This window comes from Hemitrygon akajei, chromosome 4, assembly GCF_048418815.1.
Source record: "Hemitrygon akajei chromosome 4, sHemAka1.3, whole genome shotgun sequence".
Lineage (NCBI taxonomy): Eukaryota > Metazoa > Chordata > Chondrichthyes > Myliobatiformes > Dasyatidae > Hemitrygon > Hemitrygon akajei.
Window position 1 is genome coordinate 154368920 of NC_133127.1, and position 16712 is coordinate 154385631.

Here is a 16712-nt window from a genome sequence, read left to right on the forward strand (position 1 = left end):
ATTGATGAAGGGAAGATGATGGAAATTGTTTCCATGGGCTTTAGCAAGGCCTTTGACCAAGTCCCAAATGGGAAGCTGGTCCAGAAGGTTAAGCCATTTGGCATCAAGAATGCAGTAGTCAATTGGTTTAGTAACAGAAATCAGATTAGTAGATGGTTTTTCCTCACTCACCCACTCATTGCCTATATTCCACAGGGTTCAGCACTGGGTCCACTATTGTTTATCATCTACGTTACTAATTTAGATGATAATATGGTAAAGTAGATCAGCAAATTTGTAGACGACATTAAAACTGGGGGGCACAGTGGACATTGAGTAAGGCTATGAAAACTTGCAGCAGGATCTTGATCAGCTGACAAAAATGGGTTCAAAACTGGCAGATGACAATGCAGATGAGCGCAAAGCGCTGCAATTTGGGAGGACAAGCCAGAGTCAGGCTTACACAATGAATGCCAGGGCTGTGGTGGAACAGGTGGATCCGGGAAAACACATCTATAATTCCTTAGTGGTATCACAAGTAGGAACAGTCACAAAGAGAACTTCTGGCTTACTGGCCTTTACAAATCAGGGCACGTAGTACTGGAGTTGGGATGATATGTTTTAATCATCTACAATACCTGCAGGAAAGGAGGGAAGGAGGCAAAAAGATACTATAGGACAATCAATCTGAGTTCAGTGGTTGGGAAGATGTTGTGGAGTCCATCAAAGATGAGATTTCAGGATACTTCCAGGCACATGATAAAAAGGCCAAAGTCAGCACGGTTTCCTTAAGGGGAAATCTTGCCTGACAAATCTGTTGGAATTCTTTGAGGAAATAAACGCAGAATGGTCAAAAAAGAGTGGATGTTGTTTTTAAAGAGCAAACACGAGGAAATCTGAAGATGCTGGAAATTCAAACAACACACACAAAATGCCGGTGGAACGCAGCAGGCCAGGCAGCATCTATAAGGAGAAGCACCGTCGACATTTCGGGCTGAAGGGTCTCCGCCCGAAACGTCGACAGTGCTTCTCCTTATAGATGCTGCCTGGCCTGCTGTGTTCCACCAGCACTTTGTGTGTGTTGTGTGGATGTGGTTTACTTGGATTTTCTGAAGGCCCCTGACAAGGTGTCACACATGAGGCTGTTTAACAAGATAAGAGCCCACAGTATTACAGAAAAGAACAGCAGGGGCAGAAGACTGGCTAACTGGCAGGAGGGAAAGAGTCAGAATAAAGGGGGGCCTTTTCTAGTTGGCTGCTGGTGGCTAGTGGTGTACCACAGTGGATGGTATTGGACCGCTTCATTTCACATGGTCATACACTTCGGTACAAGGAATAAAGCAAAAGACTATTTTCTAAATGGGGAGAAAATTCACAAATCAGAGGTGTAAAAGGACTTAGGAATTCTCATGCAAGATTCCCTAAAAGTTAACTTGCCAGTTGAATCTGTGGCAAGAAAGGCAAATGGAATGTTAGCATTTGTTTTGCAAGAACTAGAATATAAAAGCAATGATGTAAGGCATTAGTCAGACAGCACTTGAAGTATTGTGAGCAGTTTTAGGCCCCTTATTTAAGATGTGCTGGCATTGGAGTGGTCCAGAGGAGGTTCACAAAAATTATTCTGGGAATTAAAGGGTCAATGTGGGAGGACCACTTGATGGCTCTGGACCTGTATTTGCTGGCGTTCAGAAGAATGTGGGGGGGGGGGGAGGTGGGGGGTGTCCTCACTGAAAGCTATCAAATATTGAAAGACCCAGATAGAGTGGATGTGGAGAGGATGTTTCCCACAGTGGGGGAGTCTGAGACCAGAAGGCACAGCCTCAGAATAGAGAGACATCCACTTCAAACAAGGATGAGAAGGAATTTCTGTAGCTAGAGGGTTGGGAATCTGCGGAATTCATTGTCACAGATGGCTACAGAGGCCGTCACTGGGTATATCTAAAGCAGAAGTTGATGGGCTCTTGATTAGTAAAAGTGTCAAATGTTATGGGGAGACGGAAGGAGAATGGGGTCGAGAGGGATGGCACAGCAGAGCAGACGCGATGGGCCAAATGGCCTAATTCTGCTCCTATGTCTTACAGTCTTATAGAAAAATGTCAACAAGCCGAAACAGTTCAGAGAAAATTTACAAAGATGTTCCCCCAACTTGAAGACCCAAATTACAGTGGAAAATTTAAATAGATTAGGACCATTTCCTGCAGCATAGTATAAGGGAAGATCTTAAGAGTTTTGCATAATTATAAGGAGAAAGTTAATGTAGGCTTCCCTCCCCCCAACTAGGATGAATGAGATGAGAAGTAGAGGTCATAAGTTTAAGGTGAAGGGTAAAATATTTAAGGAGACTCTGAGGGGAAACATCTTGACTGATTGGTGCAAACGTGAATCGAGTAGCCAGCACAAGGTTCAATTGTAGCATATTGGAGAATTTTGGATAGGTACTAAGAGTGGGGCATGGAGGGCTATGGTGTGGGTACAGGTAAATGGGACTATGTGGGTGAACAGGTCAGCAAAGATTAGATGGGCAGAAAGACTTGTTTCCGTGCTGTAGTAGTCTATATGATTTTGAGATCCAGACCTGAATGGAAAAAAAATCAAGTGCCTTGGATTCTTAATTGCCACGCAACACTTCTAAGATAATAAAGTTAGTTTTAGTTTGGCAAGGAGGAAAGTATCTCATTACCCAAGTTAAGCTCAACAGCACAAGTAGAAAAGAAATAATAACTCAGACATGTCAACCATACGGTCTGTAACTGGGTGATATTGATTGATGAAATGACAGGAGGTCTATAAATTCCACTCATTTGAAAATTAGAGTGGAAGTATTATGTACGCTGGATGCAAGTTTAGGTCAGTAAAAAGACAAAAAACATTTTTGATGTAGGGAGAAAGGTTGATTTTAATTATAAAACTACCCAAACTACAAATTCAGAAAAAGTTAAAATACTGAATTAATATTTATTCAAATTTTGGTATAATGTTTTGTTAACAATATTGAAGAGTGGGTATTCGTGCAAACCAGCAAGAATTTCACGTTTGGTACAACCGACATCCTGTAGAACTCACCTGCAGCTGCTTCTTTACACGCTCGTTCTTCTGCGTTTCAGTTATGCGCTCCTCCTCACTGCGATGGTTTGCTACTCCTTCAGATAAGAGTTCAGCACTGGCTTCAGCATTGTTCTCATCCTGCTCGTCGTCATGCTCGTTCTCAGCTTGCGGAATAACAAGTGGAGGTGGTAGAGGAGGAGCGGTCATCACAACCTTCAACTCTTCCTTGGTTTTTTCCAAGTCTTCCTGAGCCGTGACTGCCTAAAGTTAGGGAAAAACAAACAGTTTTTGCCCCCAACCTGTACTGTCAGAAATTCTTCACTCATTTTCCAAATACAATTATGTCCTACTGAATTAATAAGAATTCTCTGCTAGTGTTGTTTGGTAGAAAAATCAGGCATTTTAATTTAGTTAAAAGCATTACTGAAAGTCAGTATTCCAAGAGAGTATGCATCTCAATACGTTTCTGATGAAACAGGTTAATTACTTTCTGCTGCCATTCTGTGGCCTCTTCCTCCTTCTTTCTCTTTGCATCCTCCAGAAGTGCAATTTTGGCAGTAAATTCAGCGAGTTCAGCTGCCTAAAAAACAAGAGGAAACTATGGTTACTCAAAGTTGCTGAAATGTATGCACCATCACAATCATACATTTTCTGCACCTGAAAATTAGCCAAGGCATGAAGAAATATAAAAATAAATGAAGCATTAACAATTTTCCTTCAGCAATAAACATTGATTGTAAACTAATCAAGGACAGGTGGTGCCAAACATTAAATTAAGCAGACTTCAAACAACTGCCCAAATAGGTAAAGAAATTGGAGATCCTTTTATTTTGGATACAATCGCTTACTTGGCTTAAGAAAAAGTTACATTCTACAAATGGTGCATTTTTACAAGCGTACCAGTGTGAAATTAAGGTTATTCAGCTAACCTCAAGGTTGCAGAAGAAGAAAAAAAGTCTCATAAAAGTGTCTTGTAAACAACAGTGCAGAAGTATCTGTCAACTGGGCAACTGTTGGATTTGAGAATAGCTAGGTAAGTTTATTGCTGAAGCTGACAATACTTCCTACAAAAGTTAGGGAAATGCTGAACATGTACCTCATGGCTGCAGTGTTCACTTGTAATATTTTATTAATTATACACCTTAATACCTGTTTGACTGATTCATGCCTATGAAATAATCTTGAGTATTTTACTATGTTAGAGCAGGGGGTTCCAACGTCTTTTATGCCATAGACTCCTATCATTAACAAAGCGGCTGTGGACCCCAGGTTGGGAACCCCTGTGTAGAGCACCTAAAGAGGATTGGGCTTTACTCCAATTAAAGTCCCAACTCTAAAGTAGTTTCGCCCTATTTAAAATAAGGATATTTTGAAATTTGTAAAGACAACTTTCTCACTGAAGCCATTTATTGTGGAGACAGGATGGAGGATAGCTAGAATACTCTGGCAATGCTTGGGATGCTCCATGATCGGGATCAGTCAAGCTAAAGCTAATTACATTCAAAAGATGAACCTTTATCTGAAACAGAGAAAGTACATTTGGAGGGGAAAAAGTGACTCAAGAATAATCCAAATTTTTGCACTAGCAGCCAAGACAAGCTGGGAAATCCCTTATATTGTAAAGCTCCCAATGGTTTCACCTCAAATCTTTTTTTTTTGTTTTGTTTTGTCTTTTTTAAACCAAACCTACTCCTGCCCTGCTCAAAAGGAGAGGAAGCAGGTGAAAGGGTAAAGTTTGCAATAGATTTTTAGTCTCACACATAAAAACAGGACAATAGGGTGTTAACTTTTGAGTGGGGAAGAAAGGGAGATTGGTTAAAAAGCTTTTGATTTTGCTTTCTGCATACCTGTCTCTGTAAGTGTATAAATGTGTAGACAAGCTTTTAGAGAAACATTCAAGGACACATCAAGCAATGTTTGCTGAAATGTTCCCATCAACCAGTTTTTCCATTCAGATCCAGCTTGAGAGAATGCAAGATTTCTTTCAAACAGCCCACAAGATCCTCATTACCTCGCAGAGAAAGTCCTCATACAAAATGGAGATGAAGCATTAGTTCTAAGTAATTCATAGCTGGACTTCAAGATTTGATTATTAAGTTTTTGAGCTAGTTTGTAGAAAATTCTAAAGATACAAGCACAATAGGCAAGTTTTATTTTATAAAGATCCAGTGGCATTTCTTAAGGTATGGCAGGTATGTCACATGCCCCAAGCACCACCTGAAGAGGGCACCACTGAGCAGTTTCTACTAAAGTCAGACAAGCCATCTTCGGATAATGAAAAAAGAATTTTCTTCAGATGTATAATCTGTCTTTGATTATCATGGGTGAGAAGCACTAGGACGGCCTTATTTCGGAGCATTGTGTAAGAAGACCATGAAACGTTTCTTCATGAAGAAGGAAAGTGGAACTGAAGGACGGAAGAGACAAAAGTTGGAGGTGGAGGAAGCCAAGAAGTCCAGCAAGTTCTTCATGCCCTTCTTTGAAAAGCCCGGAACAAGTAGTTTGACACATTCCACACATTCCTGCACCTGCTACAAGTTTATTAGAATCTGAAGGTGGATCAAGTACAAATGCGTCACAAGCTGAGGAGGAAGTCAAGTCAGATAAATCAGAGTATGACGAGATTAAGAGTGAGGCTGCCACAGAGAACATGGACATGACAGGAGGGGAAGACAATGGTGGTGGTGGTGCCGTTGAGTTTATTGATGAGATTTTACCTGACGACACTGAACCTAGTGAACTGGATTGTGTCAAGGAGCCTCGAACTGTCAGAGACAAAAGAAATGAATGGCTGATTTGAACTCAAGAGACACTGGATTAACAGCCAAGGAGGAAATGGAAAGAGTCATGAAGGGAACACTCGACTGTCTTCACAGAGAAATGGACAAAAGGTTCGCTCGTTTGCATGACACTGACGCCAAGTTTGGGTTCCTTCTCAATGTCAGGAGACTGTGTTTATGGCGCCGACAGTAACAACTTAAAGTAGTAGTGCAAAAATTTGGCCAAATTGTACAGCTCTGATGTTGATGGACAGCAGCTATATGAAGAAATTTTGGATTGCACAATGTTGTTATCAAGGCTGGTCAACATGAAAATATCAAGACCTGAAGAGCTTCTTGAATTTATTGTTCAGTATGGAGATGAAAGCGTCTTCCCCAATCTTCGCATTGCTATTCAGATAATGCTAACCATCGCAGTTTCCATCGCCAGCTGCGAGAGATCATTCAGCAAGTTAAAACTAATGCTTTCGTATTTGAGAGCCTCCATGGGTCAAGGCAGACTCTGTGATCTTGCTCTGCTGAGTGTAGAGAGAGAAGAAACTGAAAAAACTGACTTTGATCACATCATAGACCAATTTGCATCAGTGAAAGCAAGGAAGGTGCAGTTATAATTTTCACGTAGTGCCATAATTTGCTAATTAAAAGAATAACAAGCATCTAAAAGATGGGTGTCAGATGTTTGGATGGGCGCAATTTCAGTGTTTGCATAGGCACTATTTTCCGTAGATGCACCCTGTGAAGATCAGGTAGGAAAGGAGAAGTTTAGAAGAGGGGTTGGTCTTTTACTCCCCAACCTCTTGCTGGATTCAAACCCAATGAAACATGATTTTGTAAAACAAAAATATTTATATTAGTTATGGAGAGAAGGATCCACAAATTAGTGTCTTAAGGGCAAAGACAGCAAGTTTAAGGAACCTGACAAGGAATATTGAGGCAATTGGGATCAAGGAAATCCCAGGTGTATAAGATAGAGAAGTGAAAGAACATGAGATAGCTTAGGCAGATAAGGTAAAGGAGAACCCAACGAGATTCTAGAAGAACATTAATAGCAACAGGGTAACGAAGGAGAAGTCCTGATAGGATTAGGATCAATATGGTCAATTATGTCAGGAATCACATGATATGCATGAGGTAGTATATGAACATTTTCCATCAGTATTTACTGTGGAGAAGGTCATGGAGGCTAATGAATTTGGGGAAATGAGTAGCAATGTAACTAAGCAGATCACTGTTATAAAAAGGTGCTGGTTCTCACAGTAGGAGTCAGGTGTTAATGGAGGGTTCACTTTTTTTTTTATGTAAATAGAGATACCACATGGAACAGTTACTTCCAGCCCTTTTAGCCTCACTGTCCAGCAACCCAGTAATTTAACCCCAGCCTAACCACAGAACAATTTGCAATGTCGCTGGTTCAGTATTGTTGGTGTTACATATAACATAGAATTCTACAGCATGTTACAGGCTCGTCGGTCCACAATGTTGTGCCGACCACATAATCTACTCTAGAAACTGCCTAGAATTACCCTTCCACATAGCCCTCTATTTTTCTAAGCTCCATGAACCTATCTAAGAGTCTCTTAAAATATCCTATTGTTGTATCCCCCTCCACCACTGTCGCTGGCAGTGCATTCCACATGCCCATCACTCTCTGCATGAAAATCTTACCCCTGACATCCCCCTACTTCCAAGCATTTTAAAAATATGCCCCTCTCATGTTAGCCATTTCAGTCCTGGGAAAAAGTCTCTGACTATCCACACGATCTCACCATCTCATCACATCACACTTCTCATCATCTTATACACCTCTATCAGGTCACCTCCCATCATTGCCCTAAGGGGAAAAGGCCAAGTACACTCAACCTATTCTCATAAGGTACGTCCTCTAATCCAGGCAACATCCTTGTAAATCTCCTCTGCACTCTCTCTATAGTATACACTTCCTTCCTGTAGTGAGGTGAACAGAAATTAACACAGTACTCCAAGTGGGATTTAACTAAGGTCTTGTATAGCTTTAACATGACCTCACAGCTCTTGAACTCAATCCCATGGTTGATGTAGGCCAACACACTGCACCCCTACTTAACAATAGTCAACCAGCACAGCAGCTTTGAGCGGACACGGACCCCAAGATCTCACTGAGCCTCCACACTGCCAAGAGTCTTACCATTAATATTATATTCAGTCTTCAAATCCGACTTACCAAAATGAACCACTTCACACTTATCTGGGTTGAAGTTAATCTGCCACTTCTCAGCCCAGTTCTGCATCCTACTGATGTCCTGCAGTAACCTCTGACAACCCTCCAGATTATCCACAACACCCCTAACTTCTGTGTCATCAGCAAACTTACTAATCCACCCTTCTACTTCCTCATCCAGGTCATTTATAAAAATCACAAAGAGGAGAGGCCCCAGAACAGATTCCTTCAAAACACCACTGTTCACCAACCTCCATATAGAATATGAACCATCTACAACCACCCTTTGCCTTCTGTGGGCAAGCCAATTCTGGATCCAGTAAGCAAGGTCTCCTTGGATTCCATGCCTCATTACTTTCTGAATGAGCCTTGCATGGGGGACCTTATCAAATGCCCTAAAGAAATCCATATACACTACATCCACTGCTCTACCTTCAATGTGCTTTGTTACTTCCTCGAAAAATTTAATCAGGCTTGTAAGGCACAACCTGCCCTTGACAAAGCCATGCTGATTATCCTTAATCAGATTATGTCTTTCCAAATGCTCATAAATCCTGTCTCTCAGATTTTCCTCCAACAACTTGCCCACCACTGAAGTAGGACTCACTAGTCTATAATTTCTTGGGTTATCTCTATTCTCTTTATTGAACAAGGAATCAATAATTGCAACCCTCCAATCCTCTGGTACTTCTCCCATCCCTATTGATGATGCAAAGATCTCCTCCCTTACTTCCCACAGTAGCCTGGGATATATCTTGTCCGGTCTAACTTAATACCTTTCAAAAGCTCCGGAACATCCCCTTTCTTAATGTCTATACGCTCAAGTGTTTCAGTCCACTGTAAGTCATCCCCACAATTGCCAAAGTCCTTTTCACTGGTGAATAATGAAGCAAAGTATTCATTAAGTACCCTCCATTACCTCCTCCAACTCCATGCACACATTTCCACTACAGCACTTGATTGGTCGTATTCTCACACAACTCATCCTCTTACTCTTCACATAGTTGCAAAAAGTCTTGGGGTTCTCCTCAATTCTGCTCGCCAAGGCCTTCTCATGCCCCTTTCTAGCTCTCTTAATTTCATTCTTCAGCATCTTCCTGGCACCCTAGTAATTTTCTAGAGCTCTAACAGTACCTAGTTTCTTGAACCTTTTGTAAGCTATTCTTTTCTTAACTAGATTTTCCACATCCTTTGTACACCATGGTTCTTTTACCCTATCATCCTTTCCCTGCCTCAATGGAACATACCTTTGCAGAACGCCATGCAAATGTTCCCTGAACATTTGCCACATTTCTGCCATGCATTTCACTGAGAACATCTGCCCCCAATTTATGGTCCCAAGATCCTGCCTATTAGCAACACATTTCCCCCAGCCCAATTAAATGTTTTCCCAAATTATCTGCTTCTATCCCTCTCCAGCGCTATGGTAAAGGGGATAGAGTTGTGGTCACTACCGCCAAAATGCTCTCCCACTGAGAGACCTGACACCTGACCAGGTTCACTTGCCAATACCAGATCAAGTACAGCTTCTCCTCTAGTTGGCTTATCTACATATTGCATCAGGAAACCTTCCTGAACACATCTAGCAAACTCCACCCCATCTAAAACCCTTTGCTCTGAGGAGATGCCAGTCAATATTAGGAAAGTTAAAATCACCCATCACAACAACCCTATTTTTTTTTTTAAATATTATTTATTTATTAAATTTTAGAGATTACAAAGAATAAATGTGGTGATGAAATAGTAAGAAAAATGATATTAACCCTCCCCCCTCCCCTTACCTAAAGAAAGAAAAAAAAAAGAAAAGAAAGATTGCCTGGATATCGGAGGATCCCCACATGCTCCATGGAGTTCAAAATAATTTTGATATTTATTTTCACTTTCCCCAATTACTATAATTTTATCTTCAAAGGACCTATGTATCTAATCCTATCTTTTGTAAGTATGGGGACCAAATTTTCAAAAATATATCATATTCATTTCTTAGATCATACGTAATTTTTCAAGTGGAATACAACTATGTATTTCATTATTCCAATGATCCATAGTTAAATTTAAATCAGATTTCCAAGTAACTGCGATAACTTTTTTGGCTACTGCCAATGCAATTTTAATAAATTTTTTCTGATACTTATTCAATTTAAATTTCGTTATTGTCCCTTCAATGTCTCCTAATAAAAATAATAATGGACTATGTGGGAGTTGTACACCAATAATTTGTTCCAGTAAAAGTCTTAAATTAATCCAAAATGGTTGAATTTTAAAACAAGACCAAGTAGAATGTAAAAAAGTACCAATTTCTTGTTTACATCGAAAACATTGGTCAGACATATTTGAATTAAATCTATTTATTTTCTGTGTTATATATAATTGATGTAAAAAATTATATTGTATTAATCTAAGTCGAACATTTATTGTATTTCTCATACTATCAGAACATAATCTGATAGATAGATAGATAGATACTTTATTCATCCCCATGGGGAAATTCAACTTTTTTTCCCAATGTCCCATACACTTGTTGTAGCAAAACTAATTACATACAATACTTAACTCAGTAAAAAATATGATATGCATCTAAATCACTATCTCAAAAAGCATTAATAATAGCTTTTAAAAAGTTCTTAAGTCCTGGCAGTTGAATTGTAAAGCCTAATGGCATTGGGGAGTATTGACCTCTTCATCCTGTCTGAGGAGCATTGCATCGATAGTAACCTGTCGCTGAAACTGCTTCTGTGTCTCTGGATGGTGCTATGTAGAGGATGTTCAGAGTTTTCCATAATTGACCGTAGCCTACTCAGCGCCCTTCGCTCAGCTACCGATGTTAAACTCTCCAGACCAATTTTTTCCATCAATTTTAACATTCAGATCAGATTCCCATTTTTGTCTTGATTTATGAATTCCTAATTTAATTGTCTGCTTTTGAATCAAATTATACATACAAGATGTAAATTTTTTAATTTTTCCTTTCTGAATTAATATTTCTATTTCACTAGTTTTTGGCATCAACATTGTTTGTCCCAGCTTTTCTCGTGAATAGGCTTTTAATTGAAAATAACAGAAAAGAGTGTTATTTGATATTTTATATTTATTTTTTAATTGATCAAACGACATCAATATACCTCCTTCAAAACAGTCACCTATATATTTAATCCCCTTTTGAAACCAATTATGTAAAAGTTTATTATCCATTGTAAAAGGAATAAGCCTATTTTGAATTAAAGTCCTTTTTGCTCATAAAGATTTCTTTATCTCATCGTCCATATTTACCTTATTCCATAAATCAATCAAGTGTCTTAATATAGGAGATTCTTTTTTTCCCCATATCCATTTGGATTCCCATTTATATATAAAATCTTCTGGTATATTTTCTCCTATCTTATCTAATTCTATTCTAATCCATGCCGGTTTCTCTTCATCAAAAAAAGACGCAATAAATCTAAGTTGATTTGCTTTATAATAATTCTTAAAGTTTGGAAGTTGTAACCCTCCTAAATCAAATTTACATGTCAATTTTTCCAATGATATTCTTGACATCTTTCCTTTCCAAAGAAATTTCCTTACATATTTATTCAGTTCTTGAAAAAACTTGAGGTAATTGTATTGGTAAAGTTTGAAATAAATATTGCAATCTAGGAAATATATTCATTTTTACAACATTAACTCTACCTATTAATGTTATTGGTAACATCATCCATTTATCAAGATCCTCTTTTATTTTTTTTAATAATGGCAAATAATTTTGTTTATATAAATTTTTTACATCATTATTAACTCTAATACCTAAATATTTTATCCCATTTATTGACCATCGAAATTGAGTTGCTATTCGACATTGATTATAATTTCCTTTGGTAAGGGATAAAATTTCACTTTTATCCCAATTTACTTTATAACCCGATACTTTCCCATATTCTTCCAATCTAAAAGATAATCTTTGCAAAGATTGCAATGGGTTTGTTAAGTACGGTAAATCAAAACATCATCAGCAAATAAGTTAATCTTATATTCTTCTTGATTAACTCTAAAGCCCCCAATATCTGAATCTGTTCTAATTAATTCAGCTAATGGTTCTATTGCCAATACAAATAAAGCAGGTGATAATGGGCAGCCTTGTCTTGTTGACCTCGTTAAGCAAAATGGTGTTGAAATCTGACCATTTGTAACTACTTTAGCTTGAGGATTAGTATTTAAAATTTTAATCCATTGTATAAAAGATTTTCCTAATTCATATTTTTCCAATACCTTAAATAAAAAACCCATTCCAATCTATCAAATGCTTTTTCTGCATCCAAAGCAACTGCCACACTCATTTCCTCTCTTTTTTGTGCCAAATGAATTATACTAATTAACCGGGTTATATTATCCATTGATTGTCTATTTTTAATAAAACCTGTTTGGTCCATATGTATTAATTTTGGTAAATATTTAGATATTCTATTAGATAAAATTTTTGCTATTACCGTAGATTCCGGATTTTAAGCCGCTACTTTTTTCCCACATTTTGAACAGCTTTGAACTCTGCGGCCTTTAATACGAAGCGGCTAATGCATTATTTTTTTCATGCCGCCAAAAACATTTTGCCTCGTAACAGTAGACCAATAAAATTGATGAGTAGTTCACAGAGGTCCAATGAAATTGTACGATAAATCAAGCGCACTTTCACAATTAAATTATTGTAAATCAGTCATTTGTACTCACCCTCATCAACATGGAAAACAGTCGAAGAAAAGCATTGTGCTGCCTTTATGGCAGTTATTTAGTTTATAATATTTTCGCTTAGTAATTCATTTGTTAGTTAAAGTTAGAAGTGTTTTAACTATATTTGTTTTCTGTACTACATCGCGGGATGCTATGACGTCACACCCGGTTTCGCCGCGTCTTGTGGGAAAAATGCCGGTTTGCGATAAATGGGACGGAGGGGGGGAGCGGCGGAGCCAAAACGCTGCTTTTAAGTTAAAGGCGATCAATAACTTTTCCTGGTAGGCTGCAGTATATATATTTTTTACCAGTCGTTAGGAGATATTGGAATGTTGTTCAGTAAAAAAGTATACGCAACGTATATTTAAAAGTAGCCGCGTTACAGGCACGGTTCGAAAAAAAGCATTTGCAATATGTATTTGTTTATGTTACCATATGGATTTAATTAAAAGTTAAAAAATCCTCACGTGTAATATCTTTCTGTGTAAATATCTCATATTACAACGTGGGACACCTGCGGCCGAAAATCCGGTGCGGCCCAAAATCCGGTGCGGCCCGTACAAGTAAAAAATTGATTTTCTTTCTAAAATTAGAGCCAGCGGCTTTTAATCAGGTGCGCTCTGTAGTCCGGAATCTACGGTATTTTATAATCTGTATTCAACAAAGAAATAGGCCTATATGATGCTGGTTTTAAAGGATCTCTATCTTTTTTTGGCAGTACAGTTATGATCACTGTTAAAAAAGATTGTGGGAGTTTATGCATTCTTTCCACTTGATATATTAATTCCATAAAAGGAGGAATTAATAAATCTTTAAATTTTTTTTATAAAACTCAGGAGGAAAACCATCTTCTCCTGGAGATTTATTACCCTGAAGTGATCCTAAAGCTTCTTCAACCTCTTTTAATGTAAAGGGCATATCTAATCCTTTCTGTTCTTCCAAATTTAATTTTGGAAGGGTTATTTGTGATAAAAATTTATCTATCTCAGCAATCTTATTTTTTGATTCTGATTGATATAGTTCAGTGTAAAATCTCTTAAAAGTTTCATTAATTTCTAAAGGCTTATAAGTAACCTTATTTACACTTGTTCTAATTGCATTTATTGTTTTAGAAACCTGTTCTGTTTTCAACTGCCAAGCAAGAATTTTATGTGATCTTTCACCTAATTCATAATATTTCTGTTTAGTTCTCCTAATTACTTTTTCTGTACGATATGTCTGGAGTGTATTATATTGTAGTTTTTTGTTAACAAGTTGTCTTCGTTTTTCTTCTGTCATGTGTCTTTGAGATTCTTTTTCTAACTGTATAATATCTTTTTCCAACTGGTCTATTTCTGCTGCGTATTCCTTCTTAATTTTAGATGTATAACTTATAATCTGACCCCTTAAATATGCTTTCATCGCTTCTCATAATACAATTTTATCCTCTACTGAATGTAAATTTGTATCTAAAAAAAATTGAATTTGTTTTTTCAGAAAATCACAAAAATCTTGATGTTTTAATAGAATTGAATTAAATCTCCATCTATAAATCGATTCCTCCTTATCCATCATTATCATTGTCATTATCAAGGGAGAATGATCTGACAGTATTCTTGCTTTATATTCCACACTTTTCACTCTATCTTGAATATTTTTTGATAGTAAAAAAAATCAATCCTTGAGTAAGTTTTATGTCTGTTTGAATAAAATGAATAATCTCTTTCTCTTGGATTAATTTTTCTCCATATATCAATCAGGTTTAAATCTTTCATTAATGATAAAGTTAATTTTGTTACTTTTGATTTTGTAGCAACTTTAGTTGACCTATCCAAAACTGGATCCAAACAAAAATTAAAATCTCCACCTATTAATATTTTATCATGTGCATCAGCCAATTTCAAAAAAGCTTCTTGTATGAATTTTGCATCATTTTCATTTGGTGCATAAATGTTCATAAAAGTCCATAATTCTGAAAAAATTTGACAATGTATAATTACATATCTCCCCCAGAACCAATTATTACATTTTGTATTTTAATTGGTAAAGATTTATTAACCAAAATTGCAACTCCTCTCGATTTTGAATTAAATGAAGCTGCAATAACATTTCCAACCCAATCTCTCTTTAATTTCTTATGTTCTGTTTCTGTTAAATGCGTTTCTTGTAAAAAAGCTATGTCTCCTTTCATTTTCTTAATATATGTTAAAACTCTTTTTCTTAACCCTATTATTATTGCACCGTTCCAGAATCGGCCTCCGTATCTACTCCTAGATGTCTCTGTTACTATTGGGGGTCCATATATTAAAAAAAACACCCAGTAGAGTTATTGCCCCCTTCTTGTTTCTGACTTCCACCCACACCGACTCAGTAGATAATCCCTCCATGACTTACTCTTTTTCTGCAACCGTGATACTATCTCTGATGAGCAATGCCACTCCCCCACCTCTTTTACCTCCCTCGCTGTCCTTTTTGAAACATCCAAAGCCTGGCACACTCAACAGCCATTCCTGCCCCTGAGACATCCAAGTCTCTGTAATGGCCACAATGTCATAGTTCCAGGTACTGATCCATGCTCCAAGTTCATCTGCCTTGTTTATTAAAATAGACTCATCTCAAACCATCTGGCTGAGAGCATCTTTGCTCTATCATCTACCTATCCTTCCTCAAACTCCCTACAAGCTGTCTCTACTTGTGTGCCATCTGCCTAATCCTCTGCCTCTTCAGCTCTGTTCCCACCCCTCCTGCATCATAAAACAGTATCTTGCCTGACATACCACGGCCTCACGTGCAGCACCTTGTCAAAGGCCTTCAATATTCAACAGGTTTCAATGAGATCCTTTCCATTCTTCAAAACTGTAGCAAGTATCTACCTACTAACTGGTACATCTTTGGACTGTGGGAGGAAACCCACGCATTTATGGGGAAGGCGTACAAGCACCTTACAGAAGATGTCAGAATTGAACTCAGACATCCCATGCTGTAGTTGTAACACACCAATAACTACGCTGCTGTGGCACCCCAGGATATAGGAGCTGAACTAGGCTATTCAGCCCATTGAGTCTACTCCACTATTCAACCCCGCTGATGTGTTTTCTGAAGCTATTTACTGGCTCATCAACTTTCATTCGTCAACCTTTCCAATTAAACCTGGCAAACCACCATCCTACAATCTCCTCGATGGAGCTGGGCTGTGGGAGGAATTCGGAGCAGCTGGATGGGAGGTGGAACCCACATGGTCACAGGAAGGATGTGCAAACTCCTCACGCAGGCAGCGCCAGAGGTTGGGATCAAACAAAAGTCTCTGGCAATGTGGGGCAGTGGCTCTACACACTGCACTACCCTGCTGAATATCTGGTGAACCGACTGAGTCATTATCAAGTCAGACTGGAAGCCTATGATCAGTGGTGAGGAGGTCAGCGTTGTCTGAAACCTCGATTAGCAATTTAGATGACAATGCTATTAAATAGAAAGTTATGGATTAACAGCAGAATTGGTAATATGAAGGCAAGCTAGCCAATAATATTAAAAAAATCAATTTTAGATATACAAGATGAAGAGTACAAGAGGCAAAACTGGATATTAAACCTCCAGAAAATGATGCTGGGCCAGTACTAATGGGGGACAATAGTGGACAAGCTCAATAAGTATTTTGCGTCACTCTTCGTTGTAGAAGGCACTAGCAATATGCCAGAAATTCAAGTGTGCCAGTAAGCAGAAGTGAGTGCAGCTGCTGTTACTAAGGTGGTGATGCTTGGGAAGCCGAAAGGTCTAAAGGTAGATAAATTTGCCCCAGGGTTCTGAAAGAGGTGGCTGAAGAGACTGTGGAGGCATTAGAAATGATCTTTCAAGAATCACTAGATTCTGGAATGGTTCCAGAGGACAGGAAAATTGCAGTGTCACTCCACTCTTTAAGGGAAGGAAGAAAGAGAAAGGAAACTATAGGCCAGTTAGCCTGACTTCAGTGGTTGGGAAGATGTTGGGAGTCCATTATTAAGGATGAGGTTTCGGGATACTTGGAGGGGCATGAT

The 16712-nt window shown here is 38.3% G+C and overlaps 1 protein-coding gene across 2 annotated transcripts in view; it reads right to left on the reverse strand.

Moving 5' to 3' along the window:
- The window catches only part of LOC140726815 (radixin), an 84528-nt gene that overhangs the window by 5799 nt on the left and 62017 nt on the right, over nucleotides 1-16712 (reverse strand). For both annotated transcript variants that reach the window (XM_073043664.1, XM_073043665.1), the window contains exons 12-13: nucleotides 3512-3604; nucleotides 3043-3285 (exon numbers count right to left, since the gene is read on the reverse strand). In XM_073043664.1, coding sequence (XP_072899765.1) covers nucleotides 3043-3285; nucleotides 3512-3604 — 336 coding nt within the window. The remainder of the gene's footprint in view (nucleotides 1-3042; nucleotides 3286-3511; nucleotides 3605-16712) is intronic.